General features: G+C 37.9%; 2 protein-coding genes across 10 annotated transcripts in view; both read right to left on the reverse strand.

Moving 5' to 3' along the window:
* si:dkey-151g10.3 (serine/threonine-protein kinase WNK3) overlaps nucleotides 1–15,953 on the reverse strand; it is a 65,447-nt gene extending 49,494 nt beyond the window's left edge. For 7 of the 8 annotated variants that reach the window (XM_058764390.1, XM_058764386.1, XM_058764389.1 and 4 more), the window contains exon 1: nucleotides 15,475–15,953. The gene's annotated coding sequence lies outside the window, so the exon portion shown is untranslated. Of the gene's footprint in view, nucleotides 1–15,239; nucleotides 15,348–15,474 lie in introns of all 8 variants that reach the window. The other variant, XM_058764384.1, reaches the window with a different exon arrangement.
* Nucleotides 15,954–17,122: 1,169 nt separating this feature from the next.
* On the reverse strand, nucleotides 17,123–23,224 carry fam3a (FAM3 metabolism regulating signaling molecule A). 2 transcript variants are annotated; one of them, XM_058764395.1, is made up of 10 exons: nucleotides 22,992–23,224; nucleotides 22,308–22,368; nucleotides 22,110–22,217; nucleotides 20,051–20,074; nucleotides 19,828–19,951; nucleotides 19,450–19,508; nucleotides 19,315–19,365; nucleotides 19,144–19,228; nucleotides 18,872–18,998; nucleotides 17,123–18,196 (listed from the first exon to the last, which is right to left on the reverse strand). In XM_058764395.1, the coding sequence occupies exons 2-10, from the start codon at nucleotides 22,318–22,320 to the stop codon at nucleotides 18,098–18,100; spliced, it is 690 nt and encodes a 229-aa protein (XP_058620378.1). In that variant the 5' UTR covers nucleotides 22,321–22,368; nucleotides 22,992–23,224; the 3' UTR covers nucleotides 17,123–18,097. The 2 variants fall into 2 exon arrangements, with proteins under 2 accessions (XP_058620378.1, XP_058620376.1); XM_058764393.1 differs by having other exon boundaries at nucleotides 17,125–18,196; nucleotides 23,000–23,223.
* Between the last annotated feature and the right edge of the window lie 53 nt (nucleotides 23,225–23,277).

Here is a 23,277-nt window from a genome sequence, read left to right on the forward strand (position 1 = left end):
ATGCTGAAAACAGAAAACAACAGATTGTTTCATAAATTAGTATTAGGCTAATTTAGTTAAATATGTACTGCTCCCAAACTTTTGAACAGTAGCCTATATTTTTCAATAGGCAGAATAACTTAAACCACTTCTTAAGCATAGTTCTTTGACCTTGATTAAAAACTGGAGTGGAAAACCTCAACTTAAGCTTGTTATTTCTTAACTTGTACATAAATTTACTAAAACACTGACTAAAATATATAAAAAGAGTTTTATTTAATTTCTAGTACATTTTAGAACACACATCATTAAAAGAGGGTAGGACTTTCAGCTACTGTTTAAAGTCTATAACATTGGGCCTGCATTTCACAGAAAAATAAAAAATAAAAAAAATAATCTGTGCCTGTTCACAACTGTCACTAAAAACTATTCAAATGTGCATTTTGCCAAGGGCACTTAGAATAACTTATGAAAATTAATAAATCAATTAAGGTGATTAGCAGCCCATCTATATTCTAAACAAGAGCCCTCAAACACAGGGGAAAGTAACTGACTAATCCAGTAATTAATTAAGCCATCCAGAAGCATGACGGGTACCGGTGCATAACAAATCTACAAAGTGCCAATAAATATTAGCCATTGAAAACCTAAAAGGAACACAGCAGCTTGTGATTGATTAATAATGAATGATGGCATAAAGGCCCTTTAGGGTTAAATAATTCAGAGGTAGAGCAGATACAGAATGAACATGAGTGACCACCACAGACCATCGCTAAGGGATCAGATGCAGTAAAAACAGATTATTAATTGTAGCCAGTAGTATTGCGCCCAGATGGGGAGCATTACAGCTTATGTTTACAGTGAGTGGATCATCATTGTTCTTCTAGTTGTGTTCTCCAGGTCTATTCAGACACTGTAACACCTGACACGGCTTCTCACAAGATTCAATGCTCCCTTTGACCCATTAAACCTACTTCAGCCTCCTATCACAAACTCAATCTCCCTCTCTTTCTCTCTAGTGACATCATTATCTTCAGCTCTCCTCTTGTCATGCCCATCTGTCTTCTGGCAGGCCACATCCATCAGGTTAGTTTGCTACAAACAACAAGCTAATAATAACATGACTCACTCAGAGGTGGAAAAAGATGCTCCTCTGAATCTCACAGACAGGTTAACCATTTATTCCTGTTATTATGGACGTAACAGAGAAATGGCAGGAAATTTCAGTTGTGCAATAGTTCAAGTAGTTCAATTCTGTTTTTGCATCACTGAAAGATGTCTTTACATTTTGCTTTTGTGCTTGCTTATAGATATCCTGAGGAAAATATCTTGAAATGCAAGTTTAGCTGGCAGCTCTGGTTTATCTAAAAACTATCAGCAGATGAGATCAAAGTAAAATGCAAACTGAAAGAATAGATCCTGTCTGCCTCTCTCTCCCCCCCACACACAAATGCAAACTTTAACTACACAAAAGGGAAGGCATTTGAAGTGCAAAAGCAAGCAGGCTACATTCACATTAGACTAGTTATACTAGTTGACATGAACCACTCCTCCTAAACTTCACAAACCCTCCATTCATACAATGAAAATGACATGAATGGCATGTCGGGTAACAAATGAAAGGCGTTTAAATTTCATATCTCACGTGCGATGATTCTGATGATTCAGTTGATTGACAAAAAAGGGAGTTGCAGTAGTCTAGAATTGGGCTATTGCACTGCAATAAAATGTAAATTAATGAAGACCTGACAGTTGACATAAAAAAGGGCATAAAGCAACTACATCAACAACCCATGAGAGGAGGAAGTGCTGCTTTAAACACAAGCTTATTTGCCTGTGTCCTCAGGGCTAGGAGTTCCCGTGAAAACTACATACCGGAGTACATCAGGCACATCACTCATACTCCCTCTCGCTTTCCCAAACTCATTTCTGACACACAGGATTCAGATCATGTCACGATTAGATATTCCTTCATTCCCACATCAGAGGAATATGGTTGTCGGCCTTGTTTAAGAGAGTTCAATATGATTAAGCACAGTCGCACAATCAGTAGACATTTGTATTTATTAAGCGGTTTGACTTTCAAATTGTGTTGTGACAGACAGGAGTGAAGTTTAATAATGACTACACATGACAAGTCAGAAAATAGATTCTTATTTATAAAAAATTAAAATAAAATAAAATTATATTATATTATATTATATAATAAGCCAACTGAGCGGATTGCGATCACTGAACACTCACACTGGCATGGACGTCAAGCATTTTATAGGGTAAAATGTGCTTATTAGGGATGCTCCAATCGATGGGCCAGAGATCTGTATCAGCCGATAATCACATTTTATGGCTCGATCGGTACTCATACATTTGGCTGATCTCACGTACCGATCGCAATTTGATGATGTCAATGCGTGAGGACGTACATGATGCGTGGGGACATAAATGATTTGGCGCCGCAGTCATGTCATTGCCGGTGCGAAAATGTTTTGAGAAACAATGAAAAATTCGTTATTTGTTGTGTATGTTTTGCATGATGAATGAATGGATGTTTCAAGTTTTTAACAGCAGATTCAGTGACGTTAGAGCTGATCTGTGCATCATTGCACGCGTTCCGCAGTAACCAGAGCTGATCGCGGCCGCAGTCAGTGCTTGTGTTTATACCAGCCACGGCGCGTCATGTTTCTGAAGTGGCCCTCACGCTGCTTGGCTAAAAACAGTCTTTTGTGAGTTGTCACAGCGTGGAGGACGGAACAAAACCTCAGAGCCATAAGGGGAAACGGTAACATAATACGTTGATCGTGGGCTGCTTTTAAATGAACATTTATTCTTAAAACAAAAATATCTTCTTTGGCCATATTAGCCCACTCAATAGCATTAACACAGGCTTAACTCCTTTCAAACTTTATCTGGAACGTCACCGTTTCTGTCACTGCAACTTCCCGATCAGGCGAAAACACACACAAATGAAATCGTCTGCCTGACGAAAAATGTATTTAAAAAAAATGTGTTAATATTTGCATCATTTATGATTTATTTTATCCACCCGCAAATAATCAGAATGCATTTTTTTATTATCTGACCCGCGGATTATCCGCATCGCCCGTGGATAAACCGTGATCGAACTACTCCATTCTGTTCTTTCAGTCGTTTAAATGTTTCTAGTTCTTTTTCTTCTTCAGTCTTATTGGACAGTATTAAACCTTATGAGTTACATTAGACTTCTCCATGTTGGAGTTTAATTGTTTCTATTTATTTTGTCCGCTCTCTAACATACATAACATGGATAATCAAAACGTTCTCATCTTGTGCAGAAAAGAAAGGTAACAGTTTTAAAGTTTAAATTTCAACCTAGCCATCTAACAACAATACATATATTTATATATTTAAATGTTCTCAGCCTACAGATTAATAACGCTAAATGTAGATCAGAAATGTCTCGTCACATCTGGTTTGAATACTCAAAGTCATAGGTTATAGATATACTGAACAAAATTATAAACGCAACACTTTTGTTTTTGCCCCCATTTTTCATGAGCTGAACTCAAAGATCTAAGACTTTTTCTATGTACACAAAAGGCCTATTTCTCTCAAATATTGTTCACAAATCTGTCTAAATCTGTGTTAGTGAGCACTTCTCCTTTGCCGAGATACTCCATCCACCTCACAGGTGTGGCATATCAAGATGCTGATTAGACAGCATTATTATTGCACAGGTGTGCCTTAGGCTGGCCACAATAAAAGGCCACTCTAAAATCATCTGTACATCATCTGAAAGCTGAATAAATAAGCTTTCCATTGATGTATGGTTTGTTAGGATCTGACAATATTTGGCCGAGATACAACTATTTGAAAATCACCTTTAAAGTTGTCTAAATGAAGTTCTTAGCTATGCATATTACTGATCAAAAATTAAGTTAAGTTTTGATACATTTACGGTAGGAAATTCACTAAATATCTTCATGGAACATGATCTTTACTTAAAATCGTAATGATTTTTGGCATAAAATAAAAATGGACAATTTTGACCCATACGATGTATTTTTGGCTTTTGCTACAAATATACCCAAGCGACTTAAGACTGGTTTTGTGGTCCAGGGTCACATATGTTATGCATAAACACCATTTTAAATTAATATTAAAGTGTTCACTGTATAAGGAATAATTTTTGTGATTATTTATATAACATTATTACATATAAAGCTTGAAGCATCAGAATCGGCATTGGCATCGGCCGACCACCATGACAAGAAATCGGTACTCCGTATCGGCTGCAAAAATCCTGATCGGAGCATCCCTAGTGCTTATAAGTAATGAGATATAATATCCAATACTTTAAAAGTTGAGCATAAACAATATGGTAGTAATGTCGCATGAAGGAATAACAACATTGTTTAATGTTTAAGTCTCTTATACGTACCAAGGCTTTATTTACTTGATTTGAAAATAAATTAAAGTGCATTATTATTATTATTAAGAAGAAGAAGAAGAAGAAGAAGAATTCACAATATACTGTTTTATACTTTATTATTTAAGTATTCTTTATACTTTTTTTCTATATTTTAAAATGTAGTTTATTCCTGTGATGGTAAAGCTGAATTTTCAACAGTCATTACTCCAGTCTTCAGTGTCACATGATCCTCCAGAAATCATTCTAATATGCTAAACTGCTTTGTCTGCTTAACATTTTTGTGGAAACCATGATACATTCTGCAGTTCTCTCTGATAAAAAGAAACTTTAGAATTACAGTATTTATTTAAAATAGAAATAATTTGTAACATTACAAATGTCTTTACTGTCACTTTTGATCACTGCTGAATTAAAAAATAAAAATGTATCTTACTGACCCCAAATTTTGATTCTGCGCTTTAGTCACACAAACCCAAAACACAATCAGAGCTGCTTCTGTCACTAGGAGCTAAGGCGGGTCACAGCTGCATATTTTAGCATGACTTTTATGCAGCATTTCATATGCACAACAAAGTTGGAGGCAGAGACAAATCAGAGTAGCCTTAACTTGCCTGTGTAATTTAGCATACAATGCTTTGGGAAAACCTGAATATGACAAGCCCAGTCACCTCTGAGGATGTTTAGTTTGGTACATCAGCTCTGTTATTCTACATTCTCATCTGTCAGTGGAGCATGTGGGACTGATCATGACATACAGCGTCCAACCTCACCCAGATGTATCGCTAATTTGAATATCCGTGCCTGTGATTTAATCCTCTTTGAAACGTGCAAACACATTCTCTAGGTGGGTTTAAAATTTCTGACAGGCTTTTAAAGTGCATCAGCATATCAACTGCAGCTAACATTGGACAGGATCTTCTAAAAAGTACCTGATATCACTTAATCATGCCATACCCGAGCTCTTCTTCAACAAACGGTACAGCTAATCAGTGCACAGTGTTGTTAAAGCACTCTCTCTCTCTCTCACACACACACAAAGTTGTCCGCTCCCACAGAAATCTGAAACTCCAAACACAACAGGCGCTACACAAAAATCGAGTCCTCTACCTCCCAGTTTTTTCATTGCCCTCTTCACTGGCATACACACATTAATCCCCTGGAACTGAGCAGGCTCTGCTGATTTACTGAGGCAGACAAAGAGGGAGCCAGGGAACGTAGCGTGTGTGTATCTATGTGTGTGTGTGTGTGTGTGTGTTTAGGGAGGGGGCAGACAGAAGGGTTTGGGGGTTGAGCAATGATGAATCTAGATGAAAAAGTGTGGATAAAATGGAGGAGGGGGGACAGGAAAGGATTGTGGGTAGTGAGAGAGGACATCAAGGTTTTAGACAGCCAGTCGAGAGAGAGACAGATAAGGAGGGGGGTTTGTGTTGAAATGGGTGGGAAAAATGTGTGTGAATGAGAACAAGAGAGGAAGATAAAGGAGGAGGGGGTTGTGCACACACACACACACACACAAAAAGAGTTGGGGAGATTTTCCCGTGATAAAATATGTGCTCATGTGAGTGTGAGTGACAGCAGTGACAATAGACAAAATTCCACCACAACAAAACCAACTGAAGTTTGGGTATGTGGGAGTGGAAGAGGTGTGGATCAGAATAGGAGTATGATGAGATCAGCCAAAGCAATAAATAAAACAAGAAAAGATAAACTGATGTGTCAGACATTGTTTCAATTGTAAATAAATTGTGCAAAGTAAATAGAGTGCTTTTTGTTGACAATGCATGCGCAGACATTGCAACTTCAATCTATTTCAATCTCAAGGCAGTGATTCTCAACCAGGGAGCCAGGTTCCACTAGGGGGCTTAGTGGGCGGTGACATATCAAACCTCCAAACAACTAGTTGTGTTGAAATCTGACTGTGTTGTTGCCTGGGATTTAAAAATAAAAATTGCATTTGAACACAGCTAACAGCATGCATGTTTGGCAGTTTTGTGAGACAAATTAAATGTCTATCTATATCAGCAAGATGGCAGTAGTCTATATTTGCTGCAAATATACAAGCCATAAACAAAGTGCTAGTTTACCATTTTGAATATGAATCATGTTGTTCACTTTCTTCATTCCAAACTGCTTTGTTATGAAAATATATTCGCATTGGAATGCTCAGGTAAGACTATGTAAGAAGAGAATGTGTGTGTCCTCATGACACACACATGAATGAATAGAAAATCAGAGTGATCTGTTTTACCAACAGCCTGATGCCGATTGAACATGCTGAATTTGCCAAAAACACATTAAGGGGTTCTGACTAGTGACAATGGTCCGAGGTGGCTTGATGTGTCACACCGTTTAGTCTTTCAATTGATCTACCGGTAAACCCCTCCCCTCGAACGCAGACTAGCCAATGGCAGTCGAGTATCAGTTACACGGGGAGCGGAACTCTGACATCTTTAGGTTTGAGCGCCATAGAGAAACATTGGAAGATCTGAAGCGCGCATCGGTTTTATGGGGTTTATGCTTCAAAAATGAAAATACGATGTGCCTGGGGTACTTGTAACACTGATTCCAGGTATCCTGAGAGGATGGGCAATATAATTTATTACATTTCCTGAATCCAAACAAAACAGAGCAAAATGTCCCCAAGTATTCACCCCAATACAAATGAAGACAAAAACTTTCATTTTCTGGTTGTCATACAGTCATTAAGTTACAATCTTCATCTGCTCAAGCAGAACGTTAATGTTATCTTGTCTTTTAGCAAGGTATATCTGGCTAAAACTAGCTAACGTTAAAGTTAGTGAGTCCATGCTAATGTACAAACCTAAATAGCGGACTGTTCTCGTGTCTTGTACAGTGTAGGTCAAAAACACAAACGAAGGTCTACATTTCAGTGCCTCTCCATATTAAACTGGTTAAATGTACATTAATTTAATCGTACCCTGTGATACATGAACAGTGTTGATCCTGCATGTTGTCATCTGCGATCGTGATGACCGATCGTAATATGAGACTTCTCCCGCTTACATTGTGATCTGTAAACCCTCCTTCGAGTTACCCACCGTATTTATTTTTAAATGTTTTATAAATCACTCCATGGAATATTTAATTCCCATTTGGTGGTCTTCTGTGTCCAAAATTGTGCAAAAACATTGTGGGACAAGGTTTTCAGACTGTAGCTGTCATTTTAAGACAGTGAGCAACTCCATTTGTTTGTCCGAGGGAGCAACAGTAACTAAGGGGGGCGGGGCTTACTCCCCATCTATTGGGGATGGGGGCGTGACGTCACTGCTCTAGAGCCGCGGTGGCTGATGGGAAAAATCGCCATTTTGTGAGGCCACTTGTTGCGCGACGCGCCGAGGAAGTTGTAATATGAATGTTTTAAATAGGATACAGAAATTGAATAAACTGTAAATCAACATATTAAAGTTATTCCACAAAACATTATTTATTCAAGAGCAGTGAGAGATTTCCTCTATCTTTTGTTGTTTGATTAACATTAATGACAAACGGCACAGCTTTATTAGGCTGCTGTCACAAGACCTGTTTCACGGATCCAATACTTATACATATGCGTTCGCAACTTAAGACAAACCCGACAATGCTTATGAGGATACTCGTCAGGACGACCATTTTGACGTTATTTTGTGTGTATTTGGCCACTTAAGCGCAACAAGCTTTGTTTGTTTGTTCGCAGCGCGCGCTTTGGATGCGACTGCAGCGCACAGAAAAGCGCCTCTGGAGCGCACGAGTACCGAAAGACTTAAAAAGACGTGCAAATAATACATTTCTGTGACGATGCAACAATGACCGATTAGGCAATTGACAATTCTGTCAACTGTACCGAAACGCGAGCTAAAGTCTTGTATCGCAGCGTGCAGCAGCACTAGATGCGCCGATGTGAAGAGAAGGTCAAAGAGAGAGGACGCGGTGCAGCTGAATCACTCACGCTGTTTTCAAATGACTGGTTGTGTGAATTTATTTACTCATCTAACCTACACGCTATATTCAATAAATGTTTTGCAGGAATTTCCCTCATTTTAAAGTCGAAAGCTGCGGGAATATATGCGCAATATCCCACACCGAAATTCAGGACTTGATTAAGCATAATTCTACTGTACATAGAATTGTGAAACATGACTTTTCCAAAACTTTCTGGGTTTTTATTTTTCCAAAACTTTCCAGGCCTGGAAATTGGGGTTTTAAAATTCCATGACTTTTCCCGGTTTTTCATGACCGTATATGAACCCTGAATGTGACGATCGGGTGCCGTTATATCTAAATCAGGCAAAAATATAGGTGCGGGTGGTTGGCCATCTTTTCCAGGTACCGTTTTCTTGCGTCCGGTAGAAGTTTGTCTCTGTATAGTACATTTCGTTCTTTTAATCGACTTTTCAACATTGTTTTTCGTTTTAAGTCTCGCCCGATGAGGGCGCCGCCATATTGTGAGGCCACATCGGGCGAGACTTAAAACAACCACTGCGTTTACATGCGCACGAATATTGCGATTATTTCCAATAATCAGAGTAAGGACGTAATCGCATTTTGATGTTTACATGTCAAGAGCAAAGCTCTTACTCCCGTTTACATGCAATTTCCATTATTCGTATTATTCGCTAAGAATTGTGGTAATTTTTTTTACTGCCATTATTCACATACCCCACTGGACAGCACAAATGATGGACTCAGAAAGAGCAGTGTTACTGGTCGCTGTTTTAATCTATTTACGTCTAATGCATAATGATTTTGTATCGCTGTATTCCACGCTTTTTCGGCGCCATGATAGAAATATGATGGAATTTGTTTGCCTATACGCTGCCGTCGCGTTCTGTTCGTCCTTTCTGGATGAGGGTAAGGAACAGAGCAACCTGATCTCACAGAATTCCGTGTAATATTCACGGACTTAATTAACCCCGAATCTGTGGTGACATCACGGAATCGCCGAAAATTCCGTGATGGGCTCACAGAAGGCATCAGCCGTGGTCCATGCACGGATTCACTGGTTTCCGTGCGTGGAGCACGGCTGATGCCTGTCACTGACTTACATTGGTATCACTTCTGTGAGTCCATCACGGAATTTTTTCTGTGAGTCCATCACGGAATTTTCGGCGATTCCGTGATGCCACCACAGATTCGGGGTTAATTAAGTCCGTGAATATTACACGGAATTCTGTGAGATCATGTTGAACAGAGACTGCTGGCAGCTTGTTGTGTTTTCCTCAGAATGCGATGCTTTCTTCCCCTCCATCGTTTCTAATCTCCGTATTACAGCCAGGTGCGTGTCACGTTATTCATGTCACAAGCGCATGCACACTTTGGTCAGAGAGGCAATACTGCGATTAAGGTGTTTACATGCCTGTATATTCCGATTAAAATCGGCGTACGCCACCTATGTTAATACGATTATGCTTGCTGCGATTATAAGCTTAATCGTATTATTTAGATCGAAGTATTGCGTTTACATGAGGTAAAGCATAATCGCAATATCGCCAAAATCTCATTATAATCGCATTAAGAGGGTCCATGTAAACGCACTCAATGTTGAAAAGTCGATTAAAAGAACAAAATGTACTATACAGAGACAAACTTCTACCGGACGCAAGAAAACGGTACCTGGAAAAGATGGCCAACCACCCGCACCTATATTTTTGCCTGATTTAGATATAACGGCACCCGATCGTCACATTCAGGGTTCATATACGGTCATGAAAAACCGGGAAAAGTCATGGAATTTTAAAACCCCAATTTCCAGGCCTGGAAAGTTTTGGAAAAGTCATGTTTCACAATTCTATGTACAGTAGAATTATGCTTAATCAAGTCCTGAATTTCGGTGTGGGATATTGCGCATATATTCCCGCAGCTTTCGACTTTAAAATGAGGGAAATTCCTGCAAAACATTTATTGAATATAGCGTGTAGGTTAGATGAGTAAATAAATTCACACAACCAGTCATTTGAAAACAGCGTGAGTGATTCAGCTGCACCGCGTCCTCTCTCTTTGACCTTCTCTTCACATCGGCGCATCTAGTGCTGCTGCACGCTGCGATACAAGACTTTAGCTCGCGTTTCGGTACAGTTGACAGAATTGTCAATTGCCTAATCGGTCATTGTTGCATCGTCACAGAAATGTATTATTTGCACGCCTTTTTAAGTCTTCGGTACTGTGCGCTCAGAGGCGCTTTTCTGTGCGCTGCAGTCGCATCCAAAGCGCGCTGCGAACAAACAAACAAAGCTTGTTGCGCTTAAGTGGCCAAATACACACAAAATAACGTCAAAATGGTCGTCCTGGCGAGTATCCTCATAAGCATTGTCAGTTTTGTCTTAAGTTGCGAAAGAAAACGCATATGTATAAGCATTGGATCCGTGAAACAGGTCTTGTGACAGAAGCCTAATAAAGTGTGCCGTCTGTCATTAATGTTAATCAAACAACAAAAGACAGAAGAAATCCCTCACTGCTCTTGACTAAATAATGTTTTGTTGAATAACTTTAATATGTTGATTTACACTTTATTCAATTTCTGTGTCCTATTTAAAACAGGTTCATATTACAACTTCCTCGGCGCGTCGCAACAAGTGGCCTCACAAAATGGCGATTTTTCCCATCAGCCACCGCGGCGCTAGAGCAGTGACGTCACGCCCCCATCCACTATAGAGAGAAAGTCAAATGGCTCCATTTTTTATTTTAAACCCCACAGACTTGCTTTGTATGGACAAAAAGAGTTGAAACATTCTTAAAGCAACAACTCTCTTTTGTGTTTTGCAGAAGAAAGAGTCATGCAGGTAATGGGTGAGTAAATTAGGGGTGCTCCGATTGATTGGGTACCGATAATTATCGGCCAATAATCACTTTGGGATGTTTGATCGACGGTCTCTAAAAAGGCCGATCTCATAAACCGATCTGCCGTGACAGGTTTGGCACGACATGCAGCGGCACCATCTCAATCTCTGTCCGGCGCGGGTAAAATAATGATAATGCTGCAGCTGAAGGTGAGGTACAATTCGTATTTATTCATTAAATAACTTACAAAGTAATTTGAAACTTTCTGTGAGACATAGTTTCATAAACAGCCTGTGTGTGAATCACCGCGCGCGCTCTCTTTCCCTCTCAAAATGCGAAAATGGCTTCAAATCACATCGCGTCTGCACTATAAGCTAGTTGCAGGCTGCATAGTTGACACAGGAATTGTCAATTGCACAATAGAGGCAGTGTTGCATCGTTATTAAAGTTTATAAATTGTTTTTCTTAATTCTTGCCAGTGTTTAACCATTCAGAACTTGCGCACTCTCGACTGTAAGCTTGAAGCGCACACAAATAACGCCAGGGTCACATTATAGGTGCATTCACGCCATATCGGAATTCCCATAATTACGAGATACCAACTTGTAAAAAGCGTTCACGTCCTCATAGAACTCATAATTTCGAAACTGGGAGCATTCTGGAAGCTACGGCTTGTACCCTGCTTGTACCACATGACCGCTGCACCGAAAGCGGAACCAGAGAAAAATGCCGGAGCTTTCAAAGAAAGCTACGTTATATTACTGCTCTTAAAAAAAAAAATAAATAATAATAATAAATATATAAATAATAATAAATATATATATATACATACTTACTATGATGTGCTATAATAATATAAAAAAAAAAAAAAAAAACCACAGGCTACTATGCAAGTGTTCGTACTGTTATTATTTTGTTGTTGTTCTCAACATTCTTTCACGTGGGTTCACTTTGTTGTCGCTATAGAAACGGATAATCCCCAGTCCGAGGACTTGAACAGCACCGAGTTGAACATCATGTGCTGTCATCTCGGAATTACGGTAATTCCGATATGATGTGAAGGCAGCATATTATACTGCAGTGCGGTGCGTATTTTTTCCGCACTCGTGTTAACGGATCAGGTTGCGGTCCAGCAGCGCGTTCCATGAGCGGTGTGTTTACAGCAGTGCAGCGATCGTTTCCGCACCGAGTCTATCTTTGCTGTACTGCATGTGCTGAATTAAAGAGACAGCGCATTGTTTGCGGTAAATATGAACATGGATTGACACGAAAATTGAGTAATTACACTATAAATGCATATAATTAAAGTCTACTGTGTTTAACAGTCAACACATATGGCTTTTTGGCTAGGTTTAAAGGAAAAGAGCACTTTAGATAAAAAAAAGGCAATAATAGATGGCACTCGTGAAGGTATGGAAAGCAAAGTTCTTTATGAACCGCAGGATTGTTTGTAATAAAGATTTAAATGCAAAAGAAAACGCAGTGTTTCTGCCGGTCATAAGTTAATTTAGAATGTTTGTGATAACATAAGAAATATAGTTTAAATGTTTTGCCACTTGCCTGAGCAGCTTAATATATAAATCTAGAAGTAAATGCAAAAGTAAAAAGCATTGAATAATGTGTTGCTTATATTTATTGCATTTAAACATGACTATAAAGGTTGTATTACTGTAAAAAAGAATCAGGCTTGTGCTGTGTGTAAGCTTTTCTGCAACAATTGCACGATTGTAGATAAATGTCTACGTTCACCCCTAGAGTAAATGATCAGATTTTTCATTTTATGGGAAAGCTGTTTTTTTTTTGTTTTAAAGCTTCAGGAAATGTAAACAACAACAACAAAGACATTTTTAACCAGACCCTCAGACATGTGGTGTCTGTCTTGGATTACTGAGGTATCTACATAATTTACGGCTTACTTTGAAACAGAGTTAAGTGCCAGTTCATCCTGAGATGAAAAGGTCAGTTTTCAGAGCAAGAAAGGTCTCACTATGGTCAACTGTTCATTGTCATTTCATTCTGATCCTCAAGGCAAAATTCATCAAATGTATAATTTGACATTGCGGATCTGTGCACTTGCTTTAGGCACTGATGTAAGTAGGCTGGATAATTTGCTGTCACAATTGATTTCTTTTTAACCAATCACATCTATACTCATTCCTGAATCATAGTCCATTAAATAGATCTTTCTAGGAAAGGGAGGTTGTGTTGCGATTCACAATAATAACACCTGTAAATTCAAAGTCTTTCTAAACCTAACTCAACATACAGAGCACTCTTTTTAAAGTAAAAAAGTGGATCCATTTAAGAGACCAAGCACAGCGTCAAGACAGTAAACGTTACTGAATAAAATCTGGTGCCTGTAATATTTCAAGGTGTAGATTACAGCAAAATGACAGCTGGAGTTGAAGGTATAAAGTTTGTTCTCCTCATCCCATTAAGTTACACCAAGAACAACACACAACAAACACTTTTGTCCAATCTAGGTCAAGCATGTGAAAGTGAGTGTCACTATGGTCACAGAGGGTAGGGTACACAGTGAACCAGAAAAAAAGACTACATACTGCCTTCTCTTCGTTCAGTCTATGATATAATCTAGGTGAGAGAGGTTTAATCAAAGCTTGCCATGATGAATTGTGGATTATACATAAGTGGCTTACTATTGTGCTTTTGAGGTTTATGCCTAAAGTAAGCTTCTCTTGATTTATCCTATCATAGCATATGAGGTAGTTAAGCACTGAAGTTGAGGGATTTTTAACATCACTTTTACACTCATCACTGCTTATTCCTCATCAGCATAGACTGCACAGATACAAAAAGTTGCATACACTAGTCTGTTCAAAAGTTTGGGGTGATTTTTTTAAATTTATTTCTTTAAATTTATCAAATAAGACAGTAAAGATATCTAAATTAAAATGTTAGAACAGTTTTCTATTTCAAATAAATGTTGTTCTTGTTCTTTTGACATTTATATTTATCAAAGAATCCTGAAAAAAAATAAGGAATATTTATTGAGCAGCAAATCAGCATATTAGAATGATTTCTGAAGGATCATGTGACACTGAAGACTGGAGTAATGACTGCTAAAAATTCAGCTTTGGCATCACAGGAATAAATTACATTTAAAATACATTAAAGCGCCTCTTTTACAACACACATTTAAAAAAAGCCTAGGTGGCATAACGGTGATGTCACGTCACAACAAAACCGTAAAACATTGCTTTATACCCTGATGACTATCTTCCAAAGTCATTAAGATCACACATTTTGCCTATTGAAAAGGCAGGTCAAATCAGGTCAGTTCAAATGGCATAACACTAGTTAAACCCACTTGATATTTGACCAAATTCATGACTTGTATAAGAAAAAAAAAAATCACTTTGAAAAATATTTTTGAAAACCATTACAAAAATAATAATTGCCGCATTTATTCTAGGTGCAAGGACCGTGTTTTGACCAATTTATTTGTTGATTAAACCACTTGACATTTTTAGAGTCCATACATCAAAACTGATTTGTAGAAACTGGCACCAACCATTTTCAAAGAACTTGCCAATTTAAACTAGATTTCTCTTTTTCATCATCTCAGACATCCTTATTTGTCAGTGACCCATATAAAATCTCCTACAACATCATGATACTATTTAAACAAAGCCCCAAAGAAAGATAAGATAAAGTCAACTATTATACTGGCACCATCTATTAGCCTCTACACTGACCAACAGTGGCCGATGCCTTGAGTTAAAAACACATAGCAACAGAAGACATGGCAGCCACAAAAAAATAAAATGAAATAAAATACACAGACGTATGCTATTAGGTTGTAACTTACAAACTGAAACACCATCAGTCGATAAATTGACAATTAGCATGAGAAAATGTCAACGGTATGACATAATACAGACAGACATGAGAGCAAACGCCTGTCTGAGCTGCACATTCAGTATTCATTTACATTGACTCGGTTAGCAAGACGGCTGAAGAATATAAAAAGACAATATCAAGAGCATAAACCTCCTCGGAATCAGAAGTAAAAAGCAGACAAAAAAAAAAAAAAAAAGATGGAAACACCTTAATTTACCGTTCAAGCGGTAATAATATTGCTAGTCTCGTCCACTGCCAATCTCCATTTCAGCACCACCGTGTTGTGTTAGCATCTAAGCTATGTTTGCCTGGGATTCCTGTATGCCTGAGAGACATATACAGCAACCTAAAGATGCGTTTTTATTTAACAATTTGTATCTATAAAAACAAGTCCTCCGAATATCAAGAGCTAAAGATTATTTAACACAATAGTCAATGGTAACGTGACTCACCGGTGTGCTGCATCCTCTGTCGTTATTTAAACTGAAGCAGCTTGTCGAAAGGTCTCGCTTTCTCCAATTTATGTCATAGACTCAACAGTTCGTCAGCATCTCGTTGGATATTGGATATTTGTCGTGTAAGGTTGCCGGTGTTTACTCCTTTTCCTGGAAGAGCGTTTGGTTCTCTTGTTTGAGCAGCGTCGTTAAACCCTGCAAATCCACCTGGACACATCATCTGTTAAAAAAAACATATTGCTCTGCCTTTCCGCGAGGTTATTATCAGCACACCTTTCCGCCGGTGAATGTAACGGCTACGTATTCACATAGGTTTATTTTACATCATTCACAGAGCAGCGTCCGTCGCTGCGACGTTCGCGGTCGTTCATCGAGCACAATCGTTTCTCTTTTTTCGGTTAAAGACAGAGACGCGCGCGCTCGCTCATTCGCTCGCACCGCGTGCTCCAACTATGCGCGCCGCCGCCTCTGTCTGACCACGCGAGGTCGCGCATTGTCTCAGTATATGTCTGATTAAACAATGAGATTTGGGCTTTCTGATATAATTAATTAACATTTTAATAGGGTTGTTACTTATTAGGATAAAGGGCATGTCTGACTTTACTTTTTTGTTTTGGTTTTTCTATTCATATCCCGATTCAACAATATCATTTGACAATTCATGTGGCCTTAATTATGAAAATACATAATTTATTGTAAGTTACGTGAAGTATAAATCAAAAGACATTATATAATTAAAGCAGAAAATGTTTTCTTCCTATCCTTGTACGTATGCTAACTAATTAGCCAGTTAAGCTAATACACAGCTCAATATTTCAATATGATAAAATAGTAGTACTATATGGCTATACAGTACTTAAATTACTGAAATGTACTTATATTAATGCATTGATTATGGAGCTTTACAAACAACCTTTTTTGATAAATAGATAGGCTAGTAGTACCAAATAAAAGTAATAAAAGTACTAGTAAGCCTGTAAATTCATAGTCTGAAGTGTATAGTTAATATGCGAACCACAGATCCCCATAAAATTATATGGCATAATTTACAATTTACTAACAGTAACAATCGAATAAATTATTGAGGAAGTGTCTAGTAAATGAGCAATACTGGGAATGGAACAATACTAGAGACTAATTTGAATACATACGATTTATCACTATAATGCCTTCTAATATTGAACCCAAAGCTTAAGTGTATGTGATATACTAAATTGAAAAACATAGGCCCAGTTTCACAGACAGGGTTTAGCCTAAACCAGAATTAGGACATAGTTCAATTAGGACATTTAAGTAATTTTTTATAAACATGCCTTAGAAAAAAGCATTACTGGTGTGCAAAACAAAGGCGCTGACATGTTTTAAGATCAGTCAGTGCAAGTTTCTTTCAGTTGAAATAGCTCAGATTTACATTTTAGTCTGGGACTAGGTTTAAGCCTGGTCTGTGAAACCGGGGGATATAGCCTTCTAATCACAATGAATTACTTAGTAATTATAAAAAAATATATACTACATAAAATTGGTACTAGTTAGTTTTAAGGAACACATCTTACCATACATAAAGTACAGAAAAAGGAAATTAATTAAAGTCTAAAAATACATTTCTAATCGTACACAAGTGCCATTTTAGGGTGCGTTTCAAATTCTTCCTTCTCTGCTGCCCTCTAGTGTATGAGAACAGTAATGCCGCTGTCCATGGTGCTTGTTTGGGTGTTTTTTAACACAGCACACGTGATCACGAGATTCCGTAAAAGGGTTTACTGTGCGCACGTGAACTGAAAAGTGAGAAGTATGCAAAAGAGGCAACCACAAGTCACTTCCTTGGTACAAACTGTATTATTAGCCAAAACCCCATTGCGTTTCAGTGACTGCAAAAATAGAGCGTTTCAAAAAGCCAACCGATACGCTGCTCAAACACGAGGGGATAAACATCTGTGAGAGTTTATTATGAGATAAGACAAACGTAATCCTCCCAAAAAAGGCTGTCCTAAATAAAACTACATGAATAACCTTTATGTTTGGGTTGATTCCCAGCAAAGGTTGTCTATGCAGTGCATTTCATTTCATTTCATCATACAAAGAACAAAAACTACACACGGAAGAACATTGGTGCAACTTAATTGAGATGAGTCTTATGAAACTGATCTCATTACAAGCATGGATTAGAAACAGGTGACCATTTTTAATGGACTCTCTGGACATTCTTCAATGTGTATATAATAATCTGTCTTTAAACATAAATGCATATTAATGGAATCCTTCAGAACAACCTCTAGGCACAGATTTTATACAGTATCAATTTCACACATTTTTTCTAAACATACCATTTAAATATTGTTAAAAAACATTTAATGTGCCTGTATTTTTTCTTCATAAAAAACAACAATTCTTCTTCTGTTAATCAAAACAATTCTAATTCCACCGGACCAGACAACTTCCAGTTATATTTTCAATTCAATTTGTTTCTTCGCCTTGAAAAGAAGTAGACAGCTCTACAAGGAAAATCCACTTCGAACCATCCAATGAGTAAAATCTTTAGGCAGCCGAGTTGTACTTGTACACAGTGCTCCTTGATCCTCGTGTTTGAAGTGTTCATAAAGTTCAAAGCACCCATGAGGCCTTAAGTTTCTAAAGGAGCGCGCAGAGGAATGCAGCCATCCATCTCCAGAGACTCGGGCCAGCCTTCATATTTATTACTGCCTTTACTGTTCTTCATTCGCTGAAAGAAAAAGAAAAAAAAAAAAAGTCTTGAGCTGCTTTAAGAATCCAAAATTGTAAATTATTAACTCTTCAAAATGCACCAACAGCTAAACTCTGCCCTCACTTTTTACTATTGCTCATTCAGACAGGTTTTCCAAAACATCAATGACCAGCTCTATTTGCACTCAAATTGGCGGAATATTAATTGTATAAATGAGCTAGAATGAAGTGAGACACCGCACGGCTTTTTATCTGACATTTTTGCTTTAAAGAAACAGCAATTAATTGATTAAAACATTTAGCAAGACATGCAAATGAGGAATATTAGAAGTCATTTCTTATACAAGAGCAAAACACGCCAGTATTCAGTGCCAAGTTTCAAGACCAAGCTTAAAGGAAAGTAAAAAATTCCAAAAATTACAGGGAAGAGACAAGAGTTTATTTATTTTTTCAAATGTATTCTTAGCAAATGGCTTTGATTGGGGTTTAGGTTCAATCACAGAGAAAGGGGCAGTTTGGTTTATTTCATGACAGTCATGATGGACTCATGTGGAGGCTAGAAGGTAAAACTATATTCAGACAGAAAGGTTCTGACGTTATAAAGCTCAGTGTAAGTTTATCCCATAAAACTGACTTTTAAAATTGACCTGAGCTTGCATACAAAAATTTGCATGTTTCTTCCCATAAATCCTACCTGTTCAAATGGGCTCTTATTTTCTATTCCTTTGGCTCCAACAAACACCCAGCTATCCCTAAAGCTCAGTTCTTTCGCTGCTGTGCTCCCCAGCTCCTCAAACAGCCGTCGAGCCTCATCATTTAACCTGTGAATGGGTTTAACAATAAGTAAATCCAAGAAACAATGGAGGAAAAGAGCCTCTGATATGCTCTTGATTTAGGAGTGATTAAATCACATAACAATGGTAATCTGGGTTTAAAAGTAGGTTGCAGAAATAAATAGATTCTTACTTGGTGGCCGGGTCATCAAAAGAAGCAACAAATACTAGTGTTCCTTCATGTAGAGGACGAAGGAACTTCAGCAGCTCTGAAACCTCTGACGGAGAGAGAGAACATTCATTTTATGACCTGAGAAAACAGCGACCTAACCAAAGCAATACATCACCCTAAAGGTCAACTTACCTCCTGCCCACATATCAAATGCTTTTACTTCCAAAAGATCTCCATTAACCCCTGAGAAATGGAAATTGAATTGTCATCAACAATGCATATACAACACATGCAAAAATATAGCAGCATAAAGAATGAGAGATTTACCATTTACTAAGGCAACATTGAGCCCTCTGCCAACATTGTTTTTAGCACTGCTGACAAGACTGCAAGACCACACAAACAAAAGTCAAATATCATCTCAAAACAACATTTATTTAGACATTTAATTCTATGGTAGAAGTTAAGGAAGGGTCAGAAAATGGATTATGAATATGAACAAAATCCATGGAAAGAGAAACAATCGCCTACTTGCATCACATTCCCCAAAAAGATTACGAGTCAGGTAGTGATGGCCATAAGAAAAACAAAGATGATATGATGAATACCAGTGGAGACAGAACAAGAAATAGGGAGGGAGCTCATGCAAGCTAATTAAAGAGACCAACAGCAACTAAGCAGCAGCGAAAAGGGCAGGCCACTTGCATTTTATCCTCCAGACAGATTTTGGGGCCGATGACATTGGCAGCACCAGAGGTCAACCGGAAGGCGAGATGTTTGGGGGGACATGGTGCAGACAGGCCACATTTGTACTTGCGTGGTCGTGGTTCTGCAGGAGAGCAGGTTATTGCATTGCACGATTAGACTGCTTAAATGTTTCTCGTGAAAATGTATAAATGCACGTTTATAACGTAAAAAGTCATTTTACCTGGAGTGGGCTCTTCTTGTCCACCTATGAACGATAAAACTTTGTGAATGACCATTAAGCCACTGAGACTGATATTATATTACACAATCTTGTGGTCGACCATGGTATTATCATCATGGTTGATATTTGGTTGGCTTTTTTTTTTTTTTATTTGGCTGATATAATGTAATTAGGGGTGGGTGATATGGCAAAAATATCATAACACGATTTTTTTTTTCCAGAAATATCACGATTTTATCACGATTATTTGTCATGTTGGTTTTACTATTTTGTTTGAGCAGTACAGCCAAACTAATTTCCCTATTATAAAGACAAAGCCTTTCAAGGTAACAAAATATAAAAAAGAATGGTGGATATTTAGGCCAAAGTGGGTGAAGATAAAAATCTGTGTCAGTATTTTATATTTGTTATTAAAAATAAGAACAAAGATACAAATACACAATATACAAATAAAACAAACAGTGCTTTATTTTCAGGTACAATAGGCATATTTAGCAGGAGCATTCAAGAAATTGAATGAACAAATATAAAAATAAAACACTATATAGATTGATTCATATTAAAGCAACTGTATTATTTTTTTCAGTCAAGAGTAGTGAGTTAATTTTTCCTCTTTGTGTTTTGTTGTTTTAATATTAAAGAATAAAAATTCTATCATCTGTCTGTCGATTCTGTCATAGTGTTTTATATTTATACCATCATTTACTCAAAATTAGTTTTAAACCCGAATGAGTTTCTTTCTTCTGCTGAACATACATGCTATTTTGAAGAACGTGGAAAACCAAACAGTTGCTGGTCCCCATTGACTTCCATAGTACTTTTTTTTTTCCTGCTATCAAAGTCAATGTGGACCAGCAACTGCTTGGTTACCCACGTTCTTCAAAATATCTTCTTTTGTGTTCAGCGCTAGAAAGAAATTAAAACAGGTTTGGGACAACGCGAGTGAGTAAATAATGACAAATTAAATTTTTGCGTGAACTACCCCTTTAAGACAGTCGGCTGCATGTTTAATACTGTCCCTTTAAGACCTGCACGCATCTAATATACAGGCACGCATCCGTTTACTTTCATTTTAGACAACAAACTGAGTCTATATGTAAACCTTGTGTGTTTTGACAGTATTAGCTCAAAACATAACTTAGTTGAGTAATCAGGCGCTGTTAGACAGGCTTTTTAGTGCGCGCGCCTCAGGTGTACCAGCTCAGAAAAAGCGCACGTCAGACCAGCGCGCGAATGAAAAGCTTAACCGGCAAGGCTTTAAAACACACGCAAATAATGTACTTTTGTAATTGCGAATAAGTGCAGTGTTTCGTGAGCGTAACTCTACCGCTGAGTTAACACTGATGTGAATGTATGTCGCGCTGTACAGTATATTGATACGGCGGAGCCAGACCTGCAGCTGATAGAATGATATCGCACACCCCCCAAAATGTAATATTTTATTGCAGCAATTATAATGATTCTGTCACTTACTATCTTTAAATGATATATACACACACTCTACCAGTCAAAAGTTTGGAATCAACATAATTTTGTAATATTTTTGAAAGTGCAAGGCTGCATTTATCTGATCAAAACAAAGTAAAACAGTAATTTTGTAAAGTATTATTGCAATTTAAAATATGTTTTCTATTTTAAGATATTTTAAAAGTTAACAAATAAAATAACTATTTCAGCTAGCAACATCTCATTTCAATTTAGTTTAACTTCATGTACCAAAATAACTAAACCTGAAAAATATATATATGTATACATATTTAGTTTAACTTCTTGTATTAAAATAACTAAACCTTAAAGAAACTTATACACATGCACACACATATAAAACCACCAAAACATCCACTAATATAGGGGTCACCAAACTTGATCCTGGAGGGCCAGTGTCCTGCAGAGTTTAGCTCCAACTTGCCTCAACACACCTCCCTGGAAGTTTCAAGTATACCAAGGAAGACATTGATTAGCTGCTTCAGGTGTGTTTGATTAGTGTTGGAGCTAAACTCTGCAGGACACCGGCCCTCCAGGACCGTGTCTGGTGACCCCTGCACTAATACATCCTTACCACTAAACAGCATCCGTATCAAGGAGTTCCCATCCCCTCCTAGCATAGAATTTGCTAGAAGCCAGGTAAAGCCCAACAAAAGAACCAAAGCAACAGCACGGAGTGCCACTAGGGAATACAAAAGGAAGAAAACAGCATTTGAATGCCATTGTGAAACGAAACTTCACTAGTACATGAGAAGCATGGAAATGCACAGACCTGCAAACCTCATGGTGAACAGATGTCAATCTGGTCAGCAAATGGCCAATGTGATAATATTCTGTTTGGAGTAAGTGAGAACATTACATTTAAAAAGCAGCAACATTAATGAAAAAGTTAATCATGAACAGAGCATTAATTTCTAAGTGAAACCTGGGAGGCAAACTGTTAAAAACTAGATTGAGCAGCCTGTCATTCAGGAAATGCAGCTTAAGCCAAGTTCATACATACTTTTGAGCAAGTTTGTTGCCCATTTCTGCGAAATATTTTGATTTTAAAGGCTATATAAACACAAGCCCGGTTTCACAGAAAGGAACTAAACCAAGATTAGGCCATAGTTCAATTCTTTTTTTCAACATAATTAGAAAAAACAACATTACTGGGGTGCGTCCTGAGACAAAACAAAGGCACTAACATATTTCAAGATCAGTCAGTGCAAGTTTATTTCAGTTGAAACAGCTCAGACAATCCTTGTCTGTGAAACCGGGGGATATTGTTTTAAACAATCCCCACTTATATGACATTAGACCTGTTAATCAGTTGGGAAGCAACCCTCCCTGGAATTGATACCTTGACACCAGATTCATACTACAGTCCACTGAAACAACTAGCTATTTAAAAATCGGATGGCAATCACGGAATCCAAACACACGTTACACACATGTATTTAAAAAATAAAAATACCGCTGAACCTGAAATCTGCAGTGACCCTGTGCAGCGGGTTTGTGAAAGATTCTCCCTTGTGCTTTAGGACTCTGTCACGACTAATTTGCTCACGTTCATCTTCAAAACGGTGTCGACTTAATTAGTCGGCAACAAATATAACGCACATTTAACGAGCACACAACTCAGTAATAACGAAATATCCTTGTTAGGTGTCCTCCAGCAGCGTACATCTGTTGCCAATACACCAATCCCGATGACCTCCTTCCGGTTTGGGTTGCAAATTATGAGCACGTGGTTCTTGTGC

This window comes from Onychostoma macrolepis, chromosome 23, assembly GCF_012432095.1.
Source record: "Onychostoma macrolepis isolate SWU-2019 chromosome 23, ASM1243209v1, whole genome shotgun sequence".
Taxonomy (NCBI): Eukaryota; Metazoa; Chordata; class Actinopteri; order Cypriniformes; family Cyprinidae; genus Onychostoma; species Onychostoma macrolepis.

Coding starts and splice junctions, on each gene's coding strand:
- fam3a (XM_058764395.1), bottom strand. Junction 20,075..22,109: donor GATACGGATGCTGTTTAGTG/GTAAGGATGTAT, acceptor TATCGTTCATAG/GTGGACAAGAAGAGCCCACT. Junction 19,509..19,827: donor ATCTGTCTGGAGGATAAAAT/GCAAGTGGCCTG, acceptor GTGGTCTTGCAG/TCTTGTCAGCAGTGCTAAAA.